Raw genomic sequence first — 25,648 nt, 5'->3', positions numbered from 1 at the left:
AGGATCCTGCCTCGAGCACCTTTTGAGGTAATGAGTTCTAAATCCTGACGGTCCTGGATGGATATCACATCCTCCTCTGCCCTCCCTCCAACTCTTTTCTAAGCCTTTCCACCATTAACTACTTACTCAGAGATACAGCACTGTCACGTGCCCTCTGGCGCAACAAACTCGTACCACCCAACCCCACCCATGTGACCAAGTAATCTACTAGCCCATACATCTCTGAAACGTGGGAGGAAACAAGAGTGCCCAGTCAGAGGGAGGACGTACAAACTCCTTACAGAGAGGTGGGAATTGAACCAGGATCACTGGGGTGTGATGGCGTTAGTCTAACCACTACACTACCATGCTACTGATGCCACTCATCGACAGAGAATATTGGTTCTGCAAATATCCCAAATACAAATTACAAAAAAAAAACAAATACTATATTACGTAAGAACAAAATTAGGCCATTTGGCCCATCAAGTCTGCTCCACCTTCCCATCATGGCTGATTTATTAACCCTCTTAACTCCGTTCTCCTGCCTTCTCCCCATAACCTTTGAACTTCCTGATTAATCAAGAACCTGACAACCTCTGCTTTAAATATACTCAATGACTTGGCCTCCAAAGCCATCTGTGGCAATCAGCTCCACAGATTCACTACTCTCTGGCGAAAGAATTTCCTGCTCTTCTCTGTTCTAAGTGGACGTCCCTCTATTCTGAGGCTCTTCCTCCAGTCCTAGACTCACCCACTACAGTGAACATCCTCTCCACATCCATTTATCCAGGCCTTTCAATATTCGATAGGTTTCAGTCAGATTCCCTCACCCCCCTCATTCTTCTAAATTCCAGCAAGTACAGGCCCAGAGCCATCAAACACTCCTCACACATTAACCCTTTCTTTCCCAGAATCATCCTTGTGAACCTCCTCTGCACCCTCTCCAATACCAGCAATTTTTTTCCTCAGGTAAGAGGACCAAAACTACCCACAATACTCCAAATGCAGCCTGACCACTGTCTTAAAGCTTGAGCATCACATCCTTGCTCTTACATTCAAGTGCTCTTGAAATTAATAGTGACATTACATTTGCCTTCTTAAACACTGACTTAACCTACAAGGTAACCTTTAGGGAATCCTGCATGAACACTCCCAAGTCCTTTTGCACATCTGATTTTTTTGAATTTTCTCCCCATTTAGAAAAGAGTCTACACCTTTATTCCTTCTACCAAAGTGCATGACCATACATTTCCCTACACTATATTCCACTTGTCACTGCTTTGTCCATTCTCACAATCTCAGCACATCCCTGGTTCCACAACACTACCTGCTCCTCCAGCAGTCTTCGTATCATCTGCAAACTTGGCCACAAAGCCATCAATTCCGTCATCCAAATAACATATATAATGTGAAAAGAGATGGTCCTAACACCGACCCCTGTGGAACACCACTAGTCACCAGCAGCCAACCAGAAAAGCCCCTTTTTATTTCCACCCTTTGCCTCCTGCCTGCCAGTCAGCCAAGCATTCTGGAAACTTTCCTGTAATACCATGTACTCTTATCTTGTTAAGCAGCCTCATGTGCCGCACCTTGTCAGAGGCCTTCTGAAAATCCAAGTAAACAACATCCACTAACTCCTTTGTCTATCCTGTTTGTTTTTCCCTCAAAGAATTCCAACAGATTTGTCAGGCAAGATTTCCTCTTAAGGAAACCATGTGGACTTTGACCTAGTGCATTTGATCTTGTGTCTCCATGTACCCCGAGACCTCATACTTCATATAATGGACTCCAAAATCTTCCCGACACTAAAGTCAAGCTAACTGGTCTATAATGTTCTTTCTTCTGCCCCTCTCACTTCTTAAAGAGTAGGGTGACATTTGCAATTTTCCAGTCCACTGGAACCATTCCAGAATCTAATGATTATTGAAAGATCATTACTAAGACCTCTGCAATCTCTTTGTCTACCTCTTTAAGAACCCTGAGCGTAAGCCCATCTGGTCCTGGTGACTTATGGTGACTTACCATCAGACCTTTCAGCTTGCTAAGCACCTTCTCCTTCGCAACAGCAACTACCCTCACTTCTGTCCCTGACACCCTTGAATTTCTGGCATTCTGTTAATGCATTCCACAGTGAAGACTGACCCAAAATATGTACTAAGTTCATTTGCTATTTCTTCGTCCCCAATTGCTACCTCTTCAGCATCATCTTCCAGTATAATCTTGGCTCATTTGTGATCAGAAGCAAAACCAATAAACAGAACAATCAGAGTGTCACATTCACAACTGCCACATCCTGAAATCAACACAAAAGCATAACTTCACAAGTACTCAGTGTAACACACATGAGGCTGCGACAAATGTCTTAAGAGCTCTACTTGCCAGATACAGAATATCTAATGGAATTTTTACCTACAATGATTTATAAATGCTGAGTGGGGTGTGATTTAACAAAAAAATATATCACAAGAAAATCAGGGCATAAAAGGACTGGTAGACAAAGCATTCTGCCAAAGGACAAGTTATGATTCATGGGAAGGGAAATGAGAAGCCACTTCCATCAAATTACCAATTGCTGGTAGGTCAGAGTTGGTACAGAATAGAAAGCTTATGTACAAGTACTATTTTGACAGCAATGACATTTGCTGATTAAACTGGATTTAGAAATTACATCACTAGTGTGGAACGTTACCGCATGGCAAGCAGCAAATCCAAGACCACAACCACAAGGTACAATGCATAAGTGTAGAAACAATGAGGAATGGACTTCTCATCAACTATCAAGGAACCAGTCATACCAAGTCCACTGTTTTGACTCATCCAGAGAAAGGTGACCTAACTGGTAGACTGAATGTCTGTAAAACTTATGATAGTATTTGTAACGAAGCCACGTTTAATAAGAGCACAGTCCTGAAACAAAGCTGTGATAATGCTTGTGTTTGCCTCTCCAGCAGGCTTAGCTTGCCACTGGCACTAACATGCTTCACAGTGCATTGGCCGAGAGGCCTAGTTCTTGAGGGATCTCAGCCACACCCATAATGCACACGACTGGGTTCCCCTGCAAACCGTGAGCTTCAAGGGGTTATCAGGAGAATGACTACAGGATGAAGGACACATCCTTCATTATCTGGCCATCAGGTGGACAACTTAATTGCTCTGGTCACAATGTATTTAGATGGTTAAGGAATAGTGACCCTTTCAACTTATAAAAGTAACAGTATTGGACCAGATGGCATCCTGGGAAGATAACATTAATTATTTTCAAATTGTTTCTCTTAAACAAGAAATTACATGTATTTCCTTAACCAAAGGTAGTTAGAAATTGTAAGTTTCTACCACACATAGTCAGCTTGGACTTGATGAGCCTGAGTGCCAGAGTCTGTAGTATGCAAATTCATCGCAACATTATAGATAAAAATCCCCAAATTTCCTAAAGTAAGGAAGTTAGACACAAACTGAGAAGTCCTAAAGAGTATTCGAACAGTACCCTTCTCTATTCAACCTTGGTTTTATGTCTGGGATTAGGATGTTAATTTAAATATAATTACATTTATTTATGAATGTAGAGCCAATGGAAAATGCATGAGGAAATTTTGTGTAGATATAAAATTTCCTCAAGTGTTAACTAGCTATACTGAAAACAGCAATGAGTTGGAACTTGCAGGCAATTCAAAACCAAACTACAGGCTCTTAATCTCACTGTAAATACCAGGGAGTTCAGGACCGACAGATGAATGAGGTGGTTCTGAACTTGCAGGCTGAGTTCTGCCAGCGTCTTCTCAGCTGGTTTCTTGTATGGCAGTTTACATTGAATCCAAATTCATTGTGAATGCAGTTGGCTACTCGCGCCTCCCCACTCTGTGCTGCTGGCTGCTAGGCTTCCAATCGATAACTATACCAATCACCAAGTTGGAAAATACTGCGTGGACCACAGGCATGTGGCTAGTGATCTTGGGGCAGTGATAGATCTGCCTCATTTTGTTACAACAAGAACATATTGTCTCCATTACTATATTACAAAAGAAAGATGATAATTGTATAATTCCGCAGTGAGAAAGGGAAATATACTGAGTTCATTATTGGATTTTATTCTTACTGTTAACAGCATAGAATGAGCTATAAACAAAATTAATCACCGTTACCACTCACATTGCAAAAATAATACACTGCAATCTATTATGCCAAAAACTCGCTGAGACCTGTTCTCATAAATAGGGGTTGAATGTGGATCAAAGGGGTCGTGATCATTCTATCTAGAGAGTTTATTTTCCATTTCACAGAGTGACCTTCCAAAGTTCAGGACATTAAGTTATGGTCTGTGATACGTTCAGATCAATAGTGATGGTTTCTCTACTGGTGCTGTTACAGCTACCACGTTGGGTAGTAGTATTGTACTCTAGGTCACAGGATCACAAAGCATTCTTACTTTCCAACAATGATCATACAGGGATAACCCAATGTAAAGAGACTTTTAATTTAACCATGCTGAAGATAATATAGACATAAACTGTACCTTTCCCACTGTCAGAATTTGTTTCCTTCGTTTTTCGATTCTGATTTGGGGACTTTCCATTTTCCTGTTAAAATACAACAAAGTCTTTATTAAAGGAACATTCTCTTTTCACATATAACACAGTAGGGTTAATACGATAATGTTATTACTGATTAGAGCATTTGTTACAAGGTTACAATAAATTTAAGAAATAATTTATGTACTTGTGAATGTCTTTTTTCATTGGTACGCTTCAGAATGAGAGACGCGGACAATGCGTTTTCCCAGTCATCATTACACTGAGGGATCAGAGTAACATTTGTGCATCTTGCCAGAAATATCTTCCCTCTCATTGAGCAAAAAGTAATTTTTTTTAGTGCGAAAAGGGGTGCAGGATAATTGCCACAAGCTATAAAGCAAGTGATAGATAAAAACTCCAATAAACTGTCATCACGTTGATTAGAAATCCTGAAGCTTTGACAATTGGGTGGCGATGCTTCCTGTGCTTCCTTTCAATGCACCAATACTTTATTACTCTCAAAAAACAAAATCTTCTGAAAAAAATTAGTAAGTTTTTTTTTACAAGACCTTGAATAATTTATGTCGTCTGAAACAAAAGACATTTAATTGCCAAATCCTGTATGTGCTGAGACTAATTTTCCAACTATTATTATAAATGAACAGAAGTTTTCTTACAGGTGTGTTGAAAGTACCATCTGCCCAATGTTCCAGCCAAACGTTTGCAGTTCAGTAGCGTTAAAGGCATTTTTCCTCAGTGCCGCAACAAGATACTTTGAGTTCCTCAGGAGATTTTCAGTACACCAGTGGAGTGAGGAGTTTAAAGTACCTTGTTGGAGCACTGAGGAATCCTGCCATTACTATATTAATCTCCTATAAGTATTCCAGCAATGTCATGCTCAGCATGCCCACATGCTTTGTGTCCCCACCAAAATGCTCAAATATCACTCTGTTTGACAGTAACCCTCATTATTATTTTACAAAGGATTTATAAGAAGCTAACAAGAGCCAATGTTAGTTCTTCACATAACTTGTCAATATTATCTTACATTTATGGTATGGAAGTTGATGCTCCAGTTAGAACTTGCCCTCGTTGGGATAAATCGGTCACCTGTCTTGCGAGGAAGGGTCGCTGGTGAGTTTGACGTTACATGTCGTGTACTCAAGGCAGACTGTTTCAAAAGAACGTTCACATCAGTAGCAGTTATTTAAAATAAATAACTTAAACTCAGAATCCATCTAATCTTGGGCATTATAAACAGAAGCTGTTCAGAAATAAAGATTGAGTGTATAGGGTACATTATCAGATAACAGTGTTGTGCAACTATTGAATTATTAACCAGCTTAAAGATATATTAAACCCTTCACATGTGTGACATCCTCCAAATCACACTTCAACACCATGTGGAAAAAAACATACGCATGGGTACATTTATGGAAATAATACATGCTTTCCCCTAGGGCAACATTAATTATGCATATTTATTTTCTATATTTTTGTCTACATTATTGTAACCATTTTTCTTGTAGAGCTCAAGTCTTCCATCTTTGTTACAAAACAGAAAAATAAAAAGAACTCTTGCTGGACATCTGCGATAATGCAAAATGTTGGAGATACTCAACAGGTCAGTGGGAAGAAAGTAAGTTAACATCTCGGGACCAAGTAATAAACTGATCTGTTCTGATGAAGCATCATTGATGTGAAACATTTAATTTTGTATCTCATCCACTGATCGCTTCCTGACCTGCTATGCCTTCACACCGTTCCCATGTATTGCTGTCTATAGTGTCTTGAGTTGTGCATTAATTGAATTGCATTGTTCGAGACCGAGATGACTTTGGTACAAATGGTCTTGAGAAGTTGAACGTCCAATAAAATGGATATTACAAGGAATACTCCTCTTGGCTATTAATTAAATCATAACCAATGAACACACCTCATGTTTATGGTATTCTCTCACAACTGAGTACTCATATCCTTGGCACCATCTCAGCATCGGAAGCAGAATCAGGTTTATTATCACTAAATTTGCTCTTTTACGGCAGCAGTATAGTGCAGGACACAAGATTTTTCAAAAATATATATTTCGAAAGAATGTTGCGATTGTATCATTATTCTTCCTACTTGACATTAAGCTGTCTAATCTCCAATTTATTGTTTTTGCTTTATCCTTTATCATCTCTCTTAAGCAGAAGTGTTAGTTATAGTTTCTTAAGTATAGCGTTAGCTTTGTGAACTTTTACCTGTTATCACCTTAGGCACTAAAGCAATACAAATTTATTAGAAAATAGAACCTATTCAATACAGAAATGGGCCTTTGTTCTATGATGTCTGTGCTGAACACAATGCTGCAATTAAACTAAATCTCTTCTGCCTGCTCATGATCCATATCCCACTATTTCTTGTATATTCATGTGCTCATCTTGAAGATTATTAAACACCATTACTGTTTCAGCTTTCACCACTATCCTTAGCAGCCCATTCCAGATGCCTATCATTCCCTGTGTGAAAAAAATCTTGCCCCACACATCTGTTAAACTTTGCCCTCTCACCTTAAATGCACCTCCTTTGGTGTATGACATTTCATGTACATGGGTTCACCATAAGCCTAACTGCTGAACTCAATTTAATTCCTTTAGGTGTTGCGATGCTGTGTTAGCATCGAAGAAAGTGAAAATTGCCTTTGTTAGTTATTCCCTCTCGATTGCAATCATTAAATTGCTTACTACTTCCTCCAAACAAACTTTTCCCTTCCTTTACCACCTACATTTCCAGCTCTGAGGGAAATGTTGCTACACAACTAAAGAAGTGATGTCAGTGGCAGGGATGAGCACAGGATTGTAGTAGAATGAAGGAGTTTGCAAAAGAATAATGTAAATCTATTGAAGAACTTGTTAAACTCTACAGCAGCAGACCAGTGTCTACAGTAATGGAGAAATTGGAGACAAGGACAATGGCAGGAATCAGATTTAGTGGGCTTTACTGAGATACAGCTGCTGAAAGGAAACAGTATTGGAAATTAAATGTTTCATGGCATAATAGAATCATGAGAGACAAGAGAGGTGGTACAGCTAAATGTTCGCATGACAGTTGGATAAAACTATCATTAAGACATGTAAAATTCATACAGATGCAGGCAAATTATATACAGGATCAGACATACTACTGGGGCAGCTGACTGGCTAGAAGTGGCAATAAGACCATAGCAGTAGAATTAGGTCATTTGGCCCATCAAATCTGCTCTGCCATTTCATCATGGCTGATTCAATTTTCCTCTCAAACCCAGTCTCCTGCCTTCTCTCCGTACCCTTTCATGCCCCAACCAACCAACAATCTATCAACCTCTGCCTTAAATATACATAAAGACTTGCCCTCCACAGCAGCCTGTGGCAAAGAAATCCACAGATTCACCACTAAAACAGACAATATAATGAAACTCCCATTACATGCAGTATATTCTTTCAATTAATTAACTATGCAAGATAGGTAATAAGGGAACTAGATCTAGCAGTAATGAATGAACTTGAGCAGGTAAGGATGCTAACGAGAAAGGGTTGAGATGGTACTTGGGGACAGTACAATGAACAGAACTGGTAAATAATGATACAGAAGAGCACTGTAAACCATTTTTGAAATGTGCTGAAAAACAAGAACCAATGAAAAAATTAACGAGACACAAAGATGACCCCAGAAGGGAAATGTTGAGGACTCTGCAGACAGTGGTGCGGACTGCCCAGCGCATCTGTAGATGTGAACTTCCCACTATTCAGGACATTTACAGTGACAGGTGCGTAAAAAGGGCCCAAAGGATCATTGGGGACCCAAGTCACCCCAACCACAAACTGTTCCAGCTGCTACTATCCGGGAAACAGTACTGCAGCATAAAAGCCAGGACCAACAAACTCCAGGACAGCTTCTTCCACCAGGCCATCAGACTGATTAATTCCCGCTGATACAATTGTATTTCTATGCTATATTGACTGTCCTGTTGAACATACTATTTATTACAATTTACTATAAATTGCACATAGACAGATTTTTACTCCTCATGTATGTGAAAGACGTAAGAAATAAAGTCAATTTAGTTAATTCAAAGTGACAGCAAGTACTGTAAGACAGATGAGAATAGACACAACAAGATGAGAGGCCGAAAAGAGAATTAGGAAGATGGAGGAAAAATGAAATTAAATGTTTAAGGAACACAAAATATTTTACATAGAGTATATAATTAGCAGGATAGGAAAAGAAATATTGACTGAAATACTCGATATAATCTCAGAAAGTAGGACATGAAATCACACAAACACACTTAAAAATATTAAATAGACAAATCAAACTTGGAGGATAAACTGTTTTACAAGAAATTGTGAAGTCACAGAAATATTCAACAATTTGCTTAAAAATGGTGGAGCCCAAATGAGTGGTAGATAACTAACACCTATACTTAAGGCAGACGATAAAACACAAGAGGTAAATTAGAGGAGTGCCTGATGTCAGTGGGAAGAACAAAATGATACAACCCACACTAAAGGGAGAAAAAAATGAAATATCCAGAAAGTAAAGACATAGAAATAAGTACTTAGCACATCAGATGCCAGAAGTGGCAAGAGTGATGTAGCCAATCCTCTTCTACCTCAGTTCCCTACCCTCCTCTCAGCTGCTGCATCCCACAAAGCCTAAGTCAGCATTCCCTTCTGTTCCCGAAAACTGTGCCTCTTTACTTCCAACCTTCTCCCAAATTGCTTCCAGTCAACTGAAAATCACATTCCCTCTACAGATTCCACAATCAGCCTACTGCTCAGCACAGCAGAGGCCTGGAGACTACAGTACAACCACCCAAATTTTCATCCAGAAAACCTCAGTTAAAGTATTGGTTGTCCACCGGATGCTGTCTGCTGTCGGCACATCACAGTAACTGGTGGGTTGATGGGTTCCTCCATGTTTGTCAACTGAGGGAAATGGGTTCCCGGAACCTTAACTGGTCAGTGCCACACACTGGGATGTGAGAGGCACTACATCAGGACCTCTTTCAGCGAGGGAGATAAGTTGGACAGGGGTTATTACGGAGGGTTTTCCTGCCGTCTGCTGATGGTGAGGTCATCTCTAAGATCCTCCCAGGGGCAGCAGAGTTGACCCCAAATAATAATGAGGCTTTTCCCATCAAGAGATAGCATCAACATAATCTTCCTCATGTGACAAATGGAAAAGATATTGTAGTGGTAGCATTGACCACAGTGTTACCTCAGTGTCCATTCAGTGAGGTAGTGTTCACGGGTTTAATGTCCAGCAGACTTTGCCTGCTGTGTTTGCAGCATTTTCTGTGTGCACATCTTGCATTTCTGGTATCAGACTTGTAGATCTTCTGAATTTAGTCCGATGCCTCCCTATTTTTTTGTGATATGGAGATCAGTCTGCATACAATATTCTAAATGTGGTTTAAGCAAGGTCTGACAAGCCAAGGCCCAATCAGGTCTCGCATAGTGTTTTTACCTTTCATTTATATACTACTGGTGCTTGGTTTGCTTTCTTAATGGGCTCCTGTTGTGCAGCACCCATTGTGAGTCTGGTGGGACAGCTGACATGCTCCAATGATCTCCAGAACAGGCATCGGATGTTGGTGGACTGGTCCGAGAAGGAGGCTGAACACAGCAGCCCCCACTGGACCTCCAGGCTGGGGGCCAGGCACAGGGCTAACAACCCTGCCCATTATGAAAACAAAGCATATTACAGATAAGTGGTAGAGAAACTGACCAGCAGTGTGTGACAGATTAGTATGGTTGCCAATGGTGAAAGCTACAAGGACATGACTGCCACAAAGAACAATGTGCTCAACATCAGAATCAGGCATGCATTGTGAAATGTGTTAGCTTAGCAGCTGCAGTTCAATGCAATATATGATAATATAGAAAGAAAAAAACAAATAAATCAAATATAGTAAGTTTATACACATATATTAAATAGATTAAATACAGAAATAATATATATATTAAAAATGTGAGGTAGTGTTCATGGGTTCAAAGTCCATTCAGAAATTGGATGGCAGAGGGGAAGAAGCTGTTCCTGAAACACTGAGTGTGTGTGCCTTTAGGCTTCTGTACTTCCTTCCTGATGGTAACAATGAGAAGAGGCATGTCTTGGGTGATGGGCGTCCTCAATAATGGATGTTGCCTTTCTGAGGCAACCTTCCTGGAAGATGTCTTGGTTACTACAGAGACTAGTACTCAAGATGGAGCTGACTAATTTTACAACTTTCTGTATCTTCTTTCGGCCTGTGCAGTAGTTTCCCAGATAGTAATGCAGCCTGTCAGAATGCTCTCAACGGTACATCTATAGAAGTTTCGAGTGTTTAGTTGACAAACCAAATCTCTTCAAACTTCTCATGAAATTTCACCACTGCATCACTATGTTGGGATCAGATTAGATCCTCAGAGGTCTTGACTCCCAAGAACATGAAAATGCTCACTCCCTCCACTCCTGATCCCTCTACGAGGATTGGTTTATGTTCCCTTGTCTTACCCTACCTGAGGTCCAAAATCCACCTGTACTAAATCACTCATCTTCTTGGTTCATAGAGACAATGTTTAAAGCCACGAAAGGAAGCTTGGTCACAGCAGATGTGAAATACAACATCTACATAAAGCAGCAAAATAACCATCATGGAAGCTGTAAAGAGGAGCACCTTTCACCCTCAAATGCGATATAACAGGTAGAAAGTGGCCACTAACCTGAGGCGCAACCTTAAGCACTGACCATGTTTGTATTTCAAGACCCGCTTTGCTCCTCTGTCCCACCCAGACTTGCACCCACCCAGTGAAAGAGTCACTTCCCTGCTCTTCCTTCCAAAGCGCATCTCCTTGCACAGACTGATAAAGAACCACATCAGCTAATTATCTGTGCAATCTGTTGGCTTAACAATATCTTTAGCTAAGGAAGTGAACCAGGAAATGGCTTTATTTAGTTAGTTTCGATGTCATACAGATGCTGCATCAGTCCAGATGACACACAACACCAGTCATCTGATCAGACACGGAACTTTAGAAACTTGATCACGTGGCATAAGTCCAGGCTTCCTCCCCTCACCACCTACGACCAACTTAGGCTTGGTGTCTACCTATAGTGCACAAGTCTTTTAGATCCTTCCCTGAGTTTACAGCAGATTGTAATGACTGGAAGCTTAAACTTGCCTCTATCTGCTAACCAGCCTTACCTCAAACAATGGGATTAGCAGCCACACTCACAGACATTCCCAAGGGGCAGAGAGGGTAGCACACATAATTCCCAAAACAAGTCCTAGTATAACAGTGAACAAGAAAATGTAAAGTGCATACTACCAAATTAAAAGCCTTCTGTAAAAATCTCCAATATCGACAGGGAATAAACATCATTTTAAGGCAGAAGATGAAAACTATAAGTCTCTCCTCCACTCTTCCCAGTGCACAGGAAGATTAAGAATCAAAGTGCTTGAAAAGATGGGTGCTGTCAGAAATGTCTAAATTGAAACAGAATATCCTCATTCACGTCATTTACAAACACAACTTATTGATGACATGCAACATGTAACCACATGCCACTGCTCAAAGCAGTCAGACGTGAGAGAGCAGCAGGAAATGAGGTCAGCATTTATGTTTTCACAAAAGCCTTGGAACAGATGCCACATTTTGGAAACAGAAATAAAGAAAGTATTCCCTCATTTGTATTTCCAGTGTCAGTCTTGAAATATCCCATCATTCTGTTTTGGTTCAAGTGCGTAGAGGCAATACAATGAGCGATCAATGCAAGGACGTTCAAAGCAGAGGGGAGGCAGTGCTGGTAAATGCCAGCACAAGATGGTGGGGTGCCAGTGGGCACGCTGAACAAAGCTGAGAGGGGATTAGTGTAGAGATTATATTGAAGCAAAAGACAAAAAAATGACCATTATTTACCTTCTAAAATAAAGCAAAACCTACATTTCAAAGATAAATTGATTGTAGAAAGCATTTATGCTTTCTTCTAAAGAAAATAATCGTTCAAGTATTTTTTTCTTTTTTCAACTGACATTACAGGATTATACTTCCAAATTAAAACAACAAACCTGATCAAATTTGCACCTAGCACTTGTCAGGATATCATTTCCATTTTCATTCCTATGGTACTTTTATCTTCCTGGACCACAACAGGTCAAGACGCGGGAGCAGAATTAGGCATTTGGCCCGTCGTGACTGTTCTGCAATTTGATCATGGCTGATTTATTTTCCCTCTCAACCCCATTATCCTGCTTTCTCCGCATAACCTTCACTGTCCTTACTAAGTACTATTACTTCTGCTTTAAATGTACCCAATGACTTGAATGCCACAACCATCTGTGGTAATGAATTCCACAAATTCACCACCCTCTGGCTAAAGAGGTTCCTTCTAATCTCTATTCTAAAGGGATTTTCTTCTTTTCTGACACTGTCCTAGACTCTCCTGCTATTGGAAACATTCTCTCTATATCTACTCCATCAAGGCCTTTCAATAATCGGTAGGTTTCAATGAGACCACCTCCCCCCCCCACCATTTTTCTAAACTCCAGTAAGTACAGGCACAGAGCCATCAAACACTCCTCATACATTAACCCTTTCATTCCTGGGATCAATCTCGTAAACATCCTCTGGTGTACCCTCTCCAAAGCCAGGACATCCGTCCTTGGATATGGAGCTCAAAAGTGCTCACACTACACCAAATGTGGTCCAACCAACGCCTTATAAAGCCTCAGTGTTACACTCTTGATTTTATATTCTCATCCTTTTGAAATGAATGCTAACATTGCATTTGCCTTCCCCATTACCGACTCAACCTGCAAGTTAACCTTTAGGACTGATTGGCTCTGTTAGCATGTTCAGTGATGTACCAGAAACCCACTTATTAACTTTCAATCCATGAGCATTCAAGGTTCATCAGTCAAGCAGTGGAATATTAATCTATAACTTCACCACTCCCGGCAGAACAAGCCCATTTGCTTACCGGAGAAAGCATATTTTCAGAGACATTTTGGAAATGTGTTTGCCGAAGAAGCCTCCGCTCATATTCTTGGTCCATAATTCTCTAGGATACACACAACTGCAGGAGTTGAGTAGGGAAGCGGTAGCAACGCAGTAGTTAACTCCGTCAGCCAGAGCCAGTTAAGGATATAAACTCCCATTCACCCCGCTGCCTTTGCTAATTTGCATTCCTGAAGGAAAGAAAAACATTTATGCATCTAAAATATTAAGATCTTCAGATACAAAGATATTGATACTGACATAAAACTGTTACCCTTCACAATGTCCAGCTTGTCTGAAAATCAGAGATCCTGCTCTTTATGAGGTAGCGTGTGTGAAAACAAGGTGATGTAATAGAACAACACAGAAAGCTTTATCATTGATACTCAACATAACATTGTGTGCTTTGATACAAAAAGCTTTGGGACTAGTGTAGAGCTCCAGTTGCTACACAATTGATGTTACGTGGTTGTATCCAGGGCGTGACCCTGTAATTCTGCAAAATCGGTTACAATTACATGCCTCAAAATGCTTTTCTGCCTCACCTAGTTTCCTTAGCTCATTTCCTTCACCAGCAATTTTCTCAGCCTCAAGGGAATCGTTTGTGCAACAATGGCAAAGGTAAAAGGTAGGATTGTTAAGAAGATGTATGGTGTGTTGGCCGTGGTTAGTGAAGGGACTGAGTTCGAGAGATAATGATGCAGATCTGTAAAACTCTGGTTAGGCCACACTTGAAACACTGTGTCCAGTTCTGGTTGCCTCTTTATAGGAAAGGTTGTGGAAACCGGCAGGTCCTGCTGAAGTGTCTCGGCCCGAAATGTCGACTGTACTCTTTTCCATAGATGCTGCCTGAGTTCTGCCAGCATTTTGTGCGTGTCCTTCAGTACTACACTGAGGATGCCTATTCAATAGAAACCAGTTGCCTGCTTTCAAACCCCAAGTATCTGAACTTCTGTTTACTATAAATGTATTATTTATTTAGCATCCTTTACACCCATAGAAAATCCTTAAAATAACTTCATGGCCAATGAACGACAACAAGAGTCCATGAAAAGCAAATGGATCCATGACTTGATGGCCTACTGTGGTGGCACTTATTGAAGGCAAATGTCGCCAAGGCACAGAAAATTCTGGGAACCTTTTACATCCACCTCAGCAATAAACTAGAATGTCACCTCAACTGGTAGACAACATCATTAAGAAACCTGCCTTCTATGCTCCACTGATGTTGGCCTCGAATCCAGGTACAAACCCAACAAGTGCGACAGGGTAGTGCAGTAGTCGTTGTAATACTTTACAGTGCCAGCGACCCCGGTTCAGTTTTGCCACTGTCTGTAAGGGGATTGTGTGTTCTCTCTGTGACCACGTGCGTTTCCTTTGGGTGTAACAGTTCTCTCCCACATTCCAAAGGTTAGGGTTAGTAAGTTGTGGGGATGCTGTGTCAGCGCTGGAAGCAAGGCAACAGGGGCAGGATGCCCCCAGCACATCCTCCATGTTGGTCATTGACACAGATTATGTATTTTACAGCATCATTGACAAATAAAACCGATATTCAATGCCGCTTGAGGACTTAACCTCTGACCCAACCGGAACCTGTCAGGGGGAATTAAGTGGTTTCTGTATTAGTGCCGCAAACCTCAAGGTCCAGTCTTTCACAAGTGCGAAACTAAACTTCCTAATTGACTACTAAAGCACAGAAGCCTGTGGGCAAAGTGGTGGTAAATGGGCTTTGTATAAATAAGTCCACAATAGCTGGTATGGACAGGCTGGGTCAAAGGGCATGGTTCTGTGTGAAAGGTTTAAAAAACATGCATTAAATGCAGACAAATGGGACTAGCTTGAATGGGCATCTTGTTCAACATTGCCCTTCTGAATATATTCAGAAAACAGCACACATGGAACAGCTACATAGCGAAAGCCCAAACACCAGCTCATAGTTTCAATGTGAAGAACCACAACGGCCACAGATTGCATGCAGCTTGTAAGGACTAATTTTTGTACTTTGTTACAAGCTTTGCCCATAAATAGAGCAGTAGATCCACCACTCTTCAGCAAACACTGGCTTCAGTTTTGCTGAAATGAGGTATGTACAAATGCCATGTACGTACATATACATACACCAGATGAAACTACATTCAAAAGAAATTTGTGATACTCAGTCTCATTTGGTTTGAGGTGTTTCTTCCTGGTGTACCTGGATCTTCACCCTCGAGATGGAAATCATGACTCATGCTCAGGCCACTCCTGTGTTGGTATTTACCTTCTGTACAAGAAAAACCCATGATCTTATAAACTTGCCTTTATCCCCTTCTGTTCAACCTATTTGACTTGATAATAGCCAAGGCCTCTACCTCAATTCACAAATTTCACTATGTTGCAATTCCAGGCCTCACCACTCTGGGAGCTTCCCTAATCCTCGGATCCTCAAGACTAGACAGGATCATGTGCTCTATTCTGCGCATTCTTCTTGCAAAGTTAAAAGATTTTACCTAATTACATCTTATTCCTCTTTTCAACTGGAATGCAATCCTAATTTTTCTGCCTTTTTAGCTCTTCGAACAAGACAGCCTCGTTGAGCCTATGTTACTTGCTCAACATTATTCTGATGATCTAGAGCCCATTTCTCCATAATTAAACTATGTCCCATCAAAGAGTGCATAATATTACAGATGCCATTTAACCAAAGTACCAACAATTATACGAAGCATCTATTTCAGATTTTGTTCTTATGGATTTCCTTTCCTTTCACCACCTTTCCCTTGCAAGGTTAACCTTGCTCCATCAGGAATAATTTGGTCAGCTGACTATTCTTGGTAAAGAAGTCCCATTAATGACAAGAGGGAATTCCTGAAGCCAAGACAAATACGGGAACAAGCTAATATGCTGGAACATGCTGATGTTAAAAAAGACTATGCACAGGAACTTTTGAAAAATATTAGGATAGGTAGGTCCTCAGGGCCAGACAGGATATACCTCAGTTACTATGATAAGTGAGGGAACAGATCGCTGTGCCTTCAGCAATGATCTTTGCATCCTAACTGGACGTGGGAGTATCACAGGAAGATTGGAGGGTGGCAAATGTTATTTCTTTGTTCAAGAATGGTAATAGGCATAACTCTTGGAATTGTAGACCAGTGAGCCCCACATCAGTGGTGGGCAAACTACTGGAGAGGATTCTTAGAGATAGGATTTACGAGCAACACACACAAAATGTTGGAGAACTCAGCAGGTCGGGCAGCATCTATGGAAAGGTATAAACAGTCAATGTTTCAGGCCAATACTCTTCATCTGGACTGGAAAGGAAAGGGGGAAGATACCAGAATAAGAAGGTGGGGGAAGGGGAAGGAGGACAAGCTAGAACTGGATAGGTAAGGCCAGGTGCGTGTGGGAGGGGGAGGGATGAGGTAAGAAGCTGGGAGGTGATAGGTGGAAAAGGTAAAGGGCTGGAGAAGAAGGAATCTGATAGGAGAGGAGAGTGGACCATGGGAAAAAGGGAAGGAGGAGCACAAGGGGGAGGTGATAGGCAAGTGAGGAAAAGCGGTAACAGGTGAGAGTGGGAAACTGAAGAAGCTAGAAGGGGATAGGTGAAATACTGCTCATGCCATCAAGTTGGAGGTTACCTTGGTGGAATATGAGGTTTGCTCCTCCAACCTGAAGGTGGCAGAAGAGGCGGCCATGGATTGACATGTCAGAACAGGAGACGTGATCCCTGTAGAAAGCAGAGAGTTGGGGTGGGGGGCTCTCTCTGTAATTTCCTTGCCCATTCATCCTTCCTGGCATTTATCACTGCAAGTGGAAGAAGGGCTACAACTACCCATTCACTTCCTCCCTCACCTCTATTCAGGGCCCCAAACAGTCCTTCCAGGTGAGGCAGCACTTTGCCTGCAAATCTGTTGTGGTTGTCTACCGTATCCAGTGCTCCTGATGCAGCCCCCTCTACATTGTTGAGACCCAACATAGATTGAGGTCTGCTCTGTTGATCACTTCCTGCAAAAAGTGGGATTTCCCAATGGCCAACCGTTTTAATTTCAATCCCCATTTCTGTTCTGACATGTCAGTCAACGGCCTCCTCTTCTGCCACAATGAGGCCACTCTCAGGTTGGAGGAGCAAAACCTCATATTCCGTCTGGATAGCCTCCAAGCTGATGCATGAATATTGATTTCTCAACTTTTGGTAATTTTTTTCCCTTCCCACTTCTACCTTCTTCAATTCTTCATTTTTACCTCTTCTCCTATCACCTCCCTCTGGTGTCCCTCCTCTTTTCTTTTCTCCCACAGTCCATTCTCCTCTCCTATCAGATGCCTTCTTCTCCAGTCTTCACCCAACACCTTCCAGCTTGTCCTTCTCCCCTTCTCCCACCTTACTCTAGCATCTTCCCCCTTCCTTTTCAGTCCTAATGCACAATCTCTGTCTGAAATGTCAACTGTTTATCCATTTCCACAGATGCTGTTGGACCTACTGAGTTCCTCCAGCATTTTGTGCATGTGGCTCTGGATTTCTAGCATGTACAGAATCTCGTCTTTTTAGGATTTATGAGCATCTGGATAAGCACAGTCTGATGAGGGACAGTTTGCATGTCTTTGTGTGGGGCAGGTCATGTCTCAGGAGCCCAAATGAATTCCTTGAGGAAATAAGAAAACAACTTGAAGGTGGAGCAGTGGATGTGGGGTATATGGATTTTAGTAAGATGCTTGGTAAGATTCCCCATGGTAAGCTAATTCAGAAAATCAGGACTCATGGAATCCTTGGTTGCGTGGAATTCAGAATTGCCTTGTCCACAGAAGGCAGAGGGACGGAGTGTATTCTGCCTAGAGATCAATGGCCAGTGGTGTTTCACAGGGATCAGTTCTGGGACCCATGCTCTTTGTGATTTTTATGAATGACTTGGATGAGGAAATGGAAGGGTAGGTTAGAAAGTTTGTAGATGACAAGACTGGTGATGTTGTGGATAGTTTTGAAGTTATAACTTTCTACAAGTTTCAACAGGACATCGATAGGATGCAGAGCTGGACTGAGAAATGGCAGATGGAGTTCAATGCGGAAAATGGTGAAGTAATAAACTTTGGAAGGTCAGACTTGAAGGCAGAGTACAAGGTTAATGGTAGGATTCTTAGCAGTATGGATGAACAAAGGGATCTTGGGGTGCATGTCACAAAGTTGCTGCACAAGTTGATAGGGGGTTAAGAAAGTATATGATGTGTTGCCCCTCTTTAGTTGGAGGACTGAGATTAAAACCTGTGAGGTAACGTTACAGCTCCATAAAACCGGTTATATCACATTTGGAATACAGGTGTCCCCCGCTTTTCGAACGTTCACTTTACGAAACCTCACTGTTATGAAAGACCTACATTAGTACCCTGACAACACGCTGGAGGAACTCAGCAGGTCGGGCAGCATCCATGGAAACGTCGACTCATCGTTTCCACGGATTCTGCCTGACCTGCTGAGTTCCTCCAGCGTGTTGTGAGTGTTGCTTTGACCCCAGCATCTGCAGATTGTTTTGTGTTTACATTAGTACACTGTTTTCACTTTCAGAAGGTGTTTTCACTGTTACGAAAAAAAATTCAGCGCGTGATAATAGGCAGCGCGCCCCGAGCAGCCGCTCTCCCCCGGATTCGGAACGGCTTTGCTTTAACACGTGCCCGTGAGCAGCCGTTTGCAAGATGAGTTCTATGGTATCGGAAAAGCCTGAAAAGCTCGTAAGAGTGTTACACTTACGGTAAAACTAGACATAATTAAGCGTTTTGATCATGGTGAATGAAGTAAGGACAACGTGAGTTTGGCTTGTGGAAGCTGACGAACATAATGTTGAAGAGGTTTTGGCATCCCGTCACCGAGAACTGACAGATGAAGAGCTGATGCAATTGGAAGAAAAAAGGATAACAATCGAAACCGAATGAGTAATGATAAAGTACGACTTTAATCTTGAAAGGGTACGATGGTTTAGGGGATATTTGCAGGATGGTTTGAGTCCTTATTAAAGAACTGTGTGATAGAAAAATGCGCGAGGCTTAGCAGTCAAGCAAGCCTTCCACATCAGCCACAGCAGACGACGATCCTCGACCTTCGACATCGAGGCGGGCAGAGATAGAAGATGATCAGCTGCCTGCTCTAATGGAAACAGGCGACGAGATGACACCCAAGTGTCCCACCACCCCATCCCCCAGGCCACGGACAGATACCGATTTGTGGAGAATGCAAAGGTAGCTGGGAGGCACACAGCACATCTTTAAGAAAAAAGCCAAAATAAAAATGCTAATTAATTAGGTGCCGCCAACACGTAATTGTCGGCCCAGATCAGAGACGACGCAATCGGAAATCGGCACTGATCTGGGCCGACAATTACGGACGGCACCTAATTAATTAGCATGTTTGTTTTGGCTTTTTTCTTAAAGATGTGCTGTGTACCTCCCGGCTACCGCTGGACCCCTGCGTTCTTTGCGGCAATGTATCGCTCAGCGGCCTGGAGGGTGGGGGCTACTGCACCATCCCAGCCTACGACGACTCAGTCTAACACACCACCATCAGTGTGCTCTGCGCTGTCTTCCCAATTCCAGTAAGTGATACTACACTGTACATACATTATTTCTCCTTTATATCGGCTGTGTATTTTTACATGTTATTTGGTATGATTTGGCAGCTTCATAGCTTAAAGGTTACTGGAGAGTGCTTGCACATGTTTCTGCTGAGAGCGCTTGCATGAGATTTTCTGCTGACGGCACTTGCGTGCGATTTTCGCTACGGAGAGCAGTGCAGTAATGATTGTGGAAAAGTATTTCTACTTTATATAGGCTGTGTATTTATCATATCATTCCTGGTTTTACTATGTGTTACTGTTATTTTAGGTTTTATGTGTTGTTTGGCATGATTTGGTAGGTTATTTTTGGGTCTGCGAACGCTCACAAAATTTTCCCATATAAATAAATGGTAATTGTTTTTTCGCTTTACGACATTTTGGCTTGCGAACCGTTTCATAGGAACGCTCTACCTTCGGATGGCGGGGGAAACCTGTATCGGGTTCAGTTTAGGTCACCTCATCACAGGAAGGACATAGAAGCTTTAGGGAGTGTGCAGGGGAGATTTACCATGCTGCCTGGATTAGAGATTACATATTTTAAGGGGAGGTTGAGTGAGCTAGGGCTATTCTCTTTCGAGGAAGGATGATGTGAGGAGACTTGATAGAGGTGTACAAGATGATAAAAGGCATAAATAGAGTGGGCAGCCTGAGATTTTTACCCAGAATGGAAATGGCTAATATGAGGAGGCATGACTTTATGGTGATTGGAGGAAAGTATAGAGGGGGCAAGTCAGAAGTACATGGAGTGTGGCAGAGGCATGGAATGCAATGCTGGGGGTGGTGGTAGAGGCAGACAGATTAGGGACACTTAAGAGGCTTTTAGATAGGCACATGGATGAAAGGGCTACGATGGAGGACAGGGTTAGGTTGATTTTAAGAGTATGTTAAAAGGTTGGCACAACATTGTGGGCCAGAAGGCCTGTATTGTGCTGTTCTGTTCTGTACAAATCAAGCTTACAACAATTTAAATAAGCTTTACTCATTAAAAGAATAATGTAATCAGCTGGATCTTGTCAGAGCAAAATCACTGTAGATTAACAAATCTCTCATTTAGCAAATTGTAAATTTACTGCAACTTTGATCATGAATTGCATGTCAAGAAGACAATCCATAACCTGTACCAGACATAATCTTCACCTGTCCTGCAGTAGGTAAGTGATGAGAGACTGGGTAACTTAGTCACAAGGCCAGATACATACATGTGAAAGATATGATGAATCAGTAAATTAAATTTTATTAAAAAATGTTTGGCATTGACCCTGTGGCCAAACAAAGCTCATAATCTAGAAAAAATCCAAATTGCTGGATTATAGAAAGGAAAGAAGTGCTTTTATTGCTAAAGAAAATAACATGAATAGTGTCGTAAAACCTGAATTACTAGATCTTTAGGAGAACAGAATCAATTTAAATGAAGGGAAGACGATGACTAGTTATGCATACTTATAATGCCGATTATACAATTGTAGTTAAGCACAAAGTGATATAAAATCTAATTCAATTTTCAATAGCAATTTCAAATTTTTATTCCCAGTCTTTTTCTTGTCACATTACTTGGATTAATTTGCTAAAACATCAACACTTAGAGTGGAGTACAAGCGGCTTGTTTGAATGTTGCCACCAGAATAAAGGTTAACCAGAGTATTAGCATCAAATTCAGCATCTACAAATAATGTATAAAACAACAGTCATAAACCTGCTCTAGAAATACCCAATATTCTCATCATAAAATTATTACTTACTATAAAAGGCAATGGTACCTCTATCCTCTTGTATGTAGCTGGCTTCTCAATCCTGATCTATTGTATACAATGGGATGCACAATTCAAATCAATATGGCAAGGATGAAATTCCATTGTCTTACTATAACATTTCATATCTAGCAATTAAACATCAATCAGAAATGGGAAAGAACCATTTAGATTACCAGGCCTACTTCCACACCATATGTACAGTATACTCTTGATTCCAATTCTCTGCCATGAATACAATTTAAATCCTTTTTTTAAAAAATTTGACATTACCATAAGTATATCTCCAATATATTTCTATTTTTAGAATTAAATCATGAGCAACTACAGGATAGTGTTCCAATTTTAAAATATACTACATTGCAAATCTATGAAAAAACTTAGCACCTTGTACTGATTTCCCCATAAAACCTTACTATAAACTTCAATACCATTCCTAAATGGGCAGTAATCTTGCTTTTTCTGTACATAGTCAGTTGAAGAAACGGGTTTGATGGCATAAATACTTGCATTCTACATTTATTTTTACAGATGTAACAAAAAGGCAAATAAGGTATATTACTTTAGTATTTATGTATTGAGACACAGTATGGAATAGGCCCACTGAGCCACGCTGTCCAGCACCCCCCGATTTAACCCTTGCCTAATTGTGCGACAATTTACAATGACCAATTAACCTACCAGCTGGTCTTTGGACTGTGAGAGGAAACCAGAGCACCCGGAGGAAATCATGTGATCAAGGGGAGAATGTACAAATTCTTTACCGACTGGTGAGAATTGAACCTGGGTCACTGGTACTGTAAAGTGTTCTGCTAGCCACTATGCCACCATGCTATTTAGGGAGGGGGTAATCTTTTTAAAGTCAGCATCATTTGTCATTTTAAAATTGGGCCCACATGTCAAATCTTTGTAAATCAAAGTAACAACGAATATAATGGTAATCTTTTTAAAGTCAGCATCATTTGTCATTTTAAAATTGGGCCCACATGTCAAATCTTTGTAAATCAAAGTAACAACAAATATAATATTCTATTGTCTCACTAGTTGTTGAGCTTGGATGATGCAATGGACTTCCACTCTGACTGGTTGCCATTCATTATCTAAGCAGTTGCATATAATTTGTTATTTATGTACATGATTTGGTTGTAAATACATGAGGCTCGATCAGTAAATTTGCAGATGACACACAATTAGGTGGTGGTGTTGACGGTGAAGAAGGTTATCGTGGATTGCAAGGGGATCTTGATCAATTAGTGAAGTGAGCCAGGGAAGTGGCAAATGGATTTCAACACAGGTAATTGTGAGGTGATGCACTTTGGAAAGACAAACCATATAGGTCTTATACTATGATTGGTAGGGCAAGAGGGAGTGTAATGGAACAGAGGGATCTAAGAGTACAAGTGCACAGTTTGTTGAAAAAGAGGTGAAAGAGACATTTAATATGTGGACCTATCAGTCTGGGCGTCGAGTATAGGAGACTGAACATCATATTGCAGTCATACGAGTCACTAGTGAGGCTGCGCTTGGGAGTACTGTGTACAGTTTTGCTCACTCTGTTATTGAAAAGACGTGGTTAAACTGGATTGAGTGCAGAAAGGTCTTGAGTACGTAGGCAGGACTAGAGGGCCTGAGTTCTAGGGAGAAGGTTGACACACTAGGTCTTTATTCTGTCGAAGGCAGACTTAAAGCAGACCTGAGAGGCAACCTTTTCACGCAGAGGGTGATAAGCTGCTACAGCAAGTGTTTGAGGCAGTATCACTTAGGAAGCACTTGGATAGGGATGTGCAGGGATGGTCCTTGGAGGGATTTGGACCAAAAACAGAAAATTAGGAATCGCTGAGTGGGTACGGTGGTTGGGTCAGCAGGCTTGCATCCGTGCTCTACGACTCTCTACAGAGGAAATCTGGTATACAAGGGCAATGCAGCACCAAGGATTGTTTTAAACTGAATTAATAATAGCAACACCAGAGCAAAATAACATTGAGTGATGTGGATGGGGAGGAAGGTAAAAATCACATCAAAGCCCCATTTGAAGTAATCAAAGATACTCTATTATTCTTCTGGCAATCCTCTCTGCCCCCTAAATGAGACCATTGGCTGAGCCTACAGGCCTACAAGTGCCTTAGCTCAGAGGCAGCAATTCACGCAATGTATTAGGAGCCACAAAGGTGGCAGAACTGTTCAATACAGGTCCATACCCAACCCCACCTCATACTCCAATGATGCCACAATATATTGAACAGGAGCAGGAGCCAAAACAAGCTTTGCCTACCCAGCTGTTGTATGCAAAGGCCAGCTATATTGTTTCTAATATTGTGACTGTTGTATTAAGTCTTCCTTCTGCTGTCTAGTAATAACAACATAAAGTCAAACAGTAAGACAAGCTCGAGTCTAATGCAATCTATTAGACAAATAAATGCTCTGGAGTTTACTGGGCTCACATGCCACTAGGGCAACTCTTCTCTATAATCTAACCAGTCTAAAGAAAACTCTCAGCTCCTCACTCTTTCACTACATTCTGCCCTTTTCTCATCTCACCTTTATGTTCTTATCAGTTTTATTTCCTGATTCTCACTATTTTTATGTTATTGAAATTTGAGTAATTAATAGTGTAAGCTCTCACCAATCATCTCCAACAAATGTTTGAAATGGAAAACATTTTACAATTGGGACTTCCATAATATTAAAAACAACTCTATTTGCAAACGTATCCGGTATACCATTTCCATTCAAAGTTTCTATTTCTATCTTTATAATGGAAATTTCTGTCATAAACAATGGTAAACAATAAATAATTTTAATCCTGTATTCAGCAGTACAGTTACCTTAAAGTTAAAATGAACTCTAAGGACTCATCAATATTTCACAATTCAATTAAATACCCACAGAATAATAATATAAAAAGATGAAATACAACAGGTCGACGTCAAAGATTGAACGGAAATCCGGACATAAATGGAATTGAAAATATCAATAAATGACAGCCAGTGTCCCAAACGCGAGACGTAATCATCTTATTTTCTAAACTCCAAGATATCTCGCATAAAACACGAATATCTCCTTCTGAAATACCAGCAAATCAAACACCCGATGGTAAACGATGTTCATTATTAGCTCAAAGCTCACACAGATGATTCCCGAGTCTTCAACTAGCCGGTCCAAACCATTCGAAAAAGTTCCCAGCGCTCACGAAAAGTGTTGTGTTACGACTATTAACTATACACACCAATTTAAAGGACCGCAAGTACGCACACATATTCGAAAATAGATTCGGAAGACAAGTCTACCTTGCCAGAGAATAAAACGATTACAAGTCAAATATGTTGCGAGGTTTTAATTGAAGTTGTTTTGGGGGAATGAACATCACAAGTATAATTTTCGAGTACATGGTGCGAGAAGGCCGCTCTGCTAGCAACAAACCTGGTAACCAGGCAATTGTGTCAATTTCACACCACAACAAAATCCAAAACATTCTAAATTGGAACGTTTTGTCTCATAAATGACCGACACGAATTCTCCGGGAGCAAAATGGAAACATTACAACGAAATGTATCAACATTCAGCAGCTAAAAATCCCGATCATGTCTCTCGACTTTTGTTGCCCCGAAGCGCCGATTACTATTAATGCAGAGTTGTCACGGAAGACTTCCCTGCATTCGAGGCTCGATTACCTTTTCATCGTACTGGCAAAATCATATGCTTCTTCGTTGCGGAATGCTTAAAGAGATCCGTAGCAGATAACCTCATTCAAGATGACAGAACTGAAAAAAAAACCCTTCGCGTCCCATTCAGCCTGTTTATATAGAATCCCTACTCAATATGGCTCCGTGGCA

General features: G+C 41.0%; 1 protein-coding gene across 2 annotated transcripts in view; it reads right to left on the bottom strand.

The window, feature by feature from the left end:
• Positions 1-25,648, bottom strand: part of LOC140205881 (fizzy-related protein homolog) — a 47,758-nt gene extending 22,110 nt beyond the window's left edge. Inside the window, exons 1-5 of one of the 2 annotated variants that reach the window (XM_072273720.1) lie at positions 25,487-25,648; positions 21,807-21,863; positions 13,473-13,680; positions 5,539-5,661; positions 4,493-4,556 (exon numbers count right to left, since the gene is read on the bottom strand). In XM_072273720.1, the coding sequence (XP_072129821.1) occupies positions 4,493-4,556; positions 5,539-5,661; positions 13,473-13,547 (262 nt within the window). In that variant the 5' untranslated portion in view covers positions 13,548-13,680; positions 21,807-21,863; positions 25,487-25,648. The remainder of the gene's footprint in view (positions 1-4,492; positions 4,557-5,538; positions 5,662-13,472; positions 13,681-21,806; positions 21,864-25,486) is intronic. The other variant, XM_072273719.1, reaches the window with a different exon arrangement.

This window comes from Mobula birostris, chromosome 12 (assembly GCF_030028105.1).
Source record: "Mobula birostris isolate sMobBir1 chromosome 12, sMobBir1.hap1, whole genome shotgun sequence".
Lineage (NCBI taxonomy): Eukaryota > Metazoa > Chordata > Chondrichthyes > Myliobatiformes > Myliobatidae > Mobula > Mobula birostris.
Note: the sequence above shows the minus strand (reverse complement) of the source record. Positions and strands in the feature narration are given on the sequence as shown.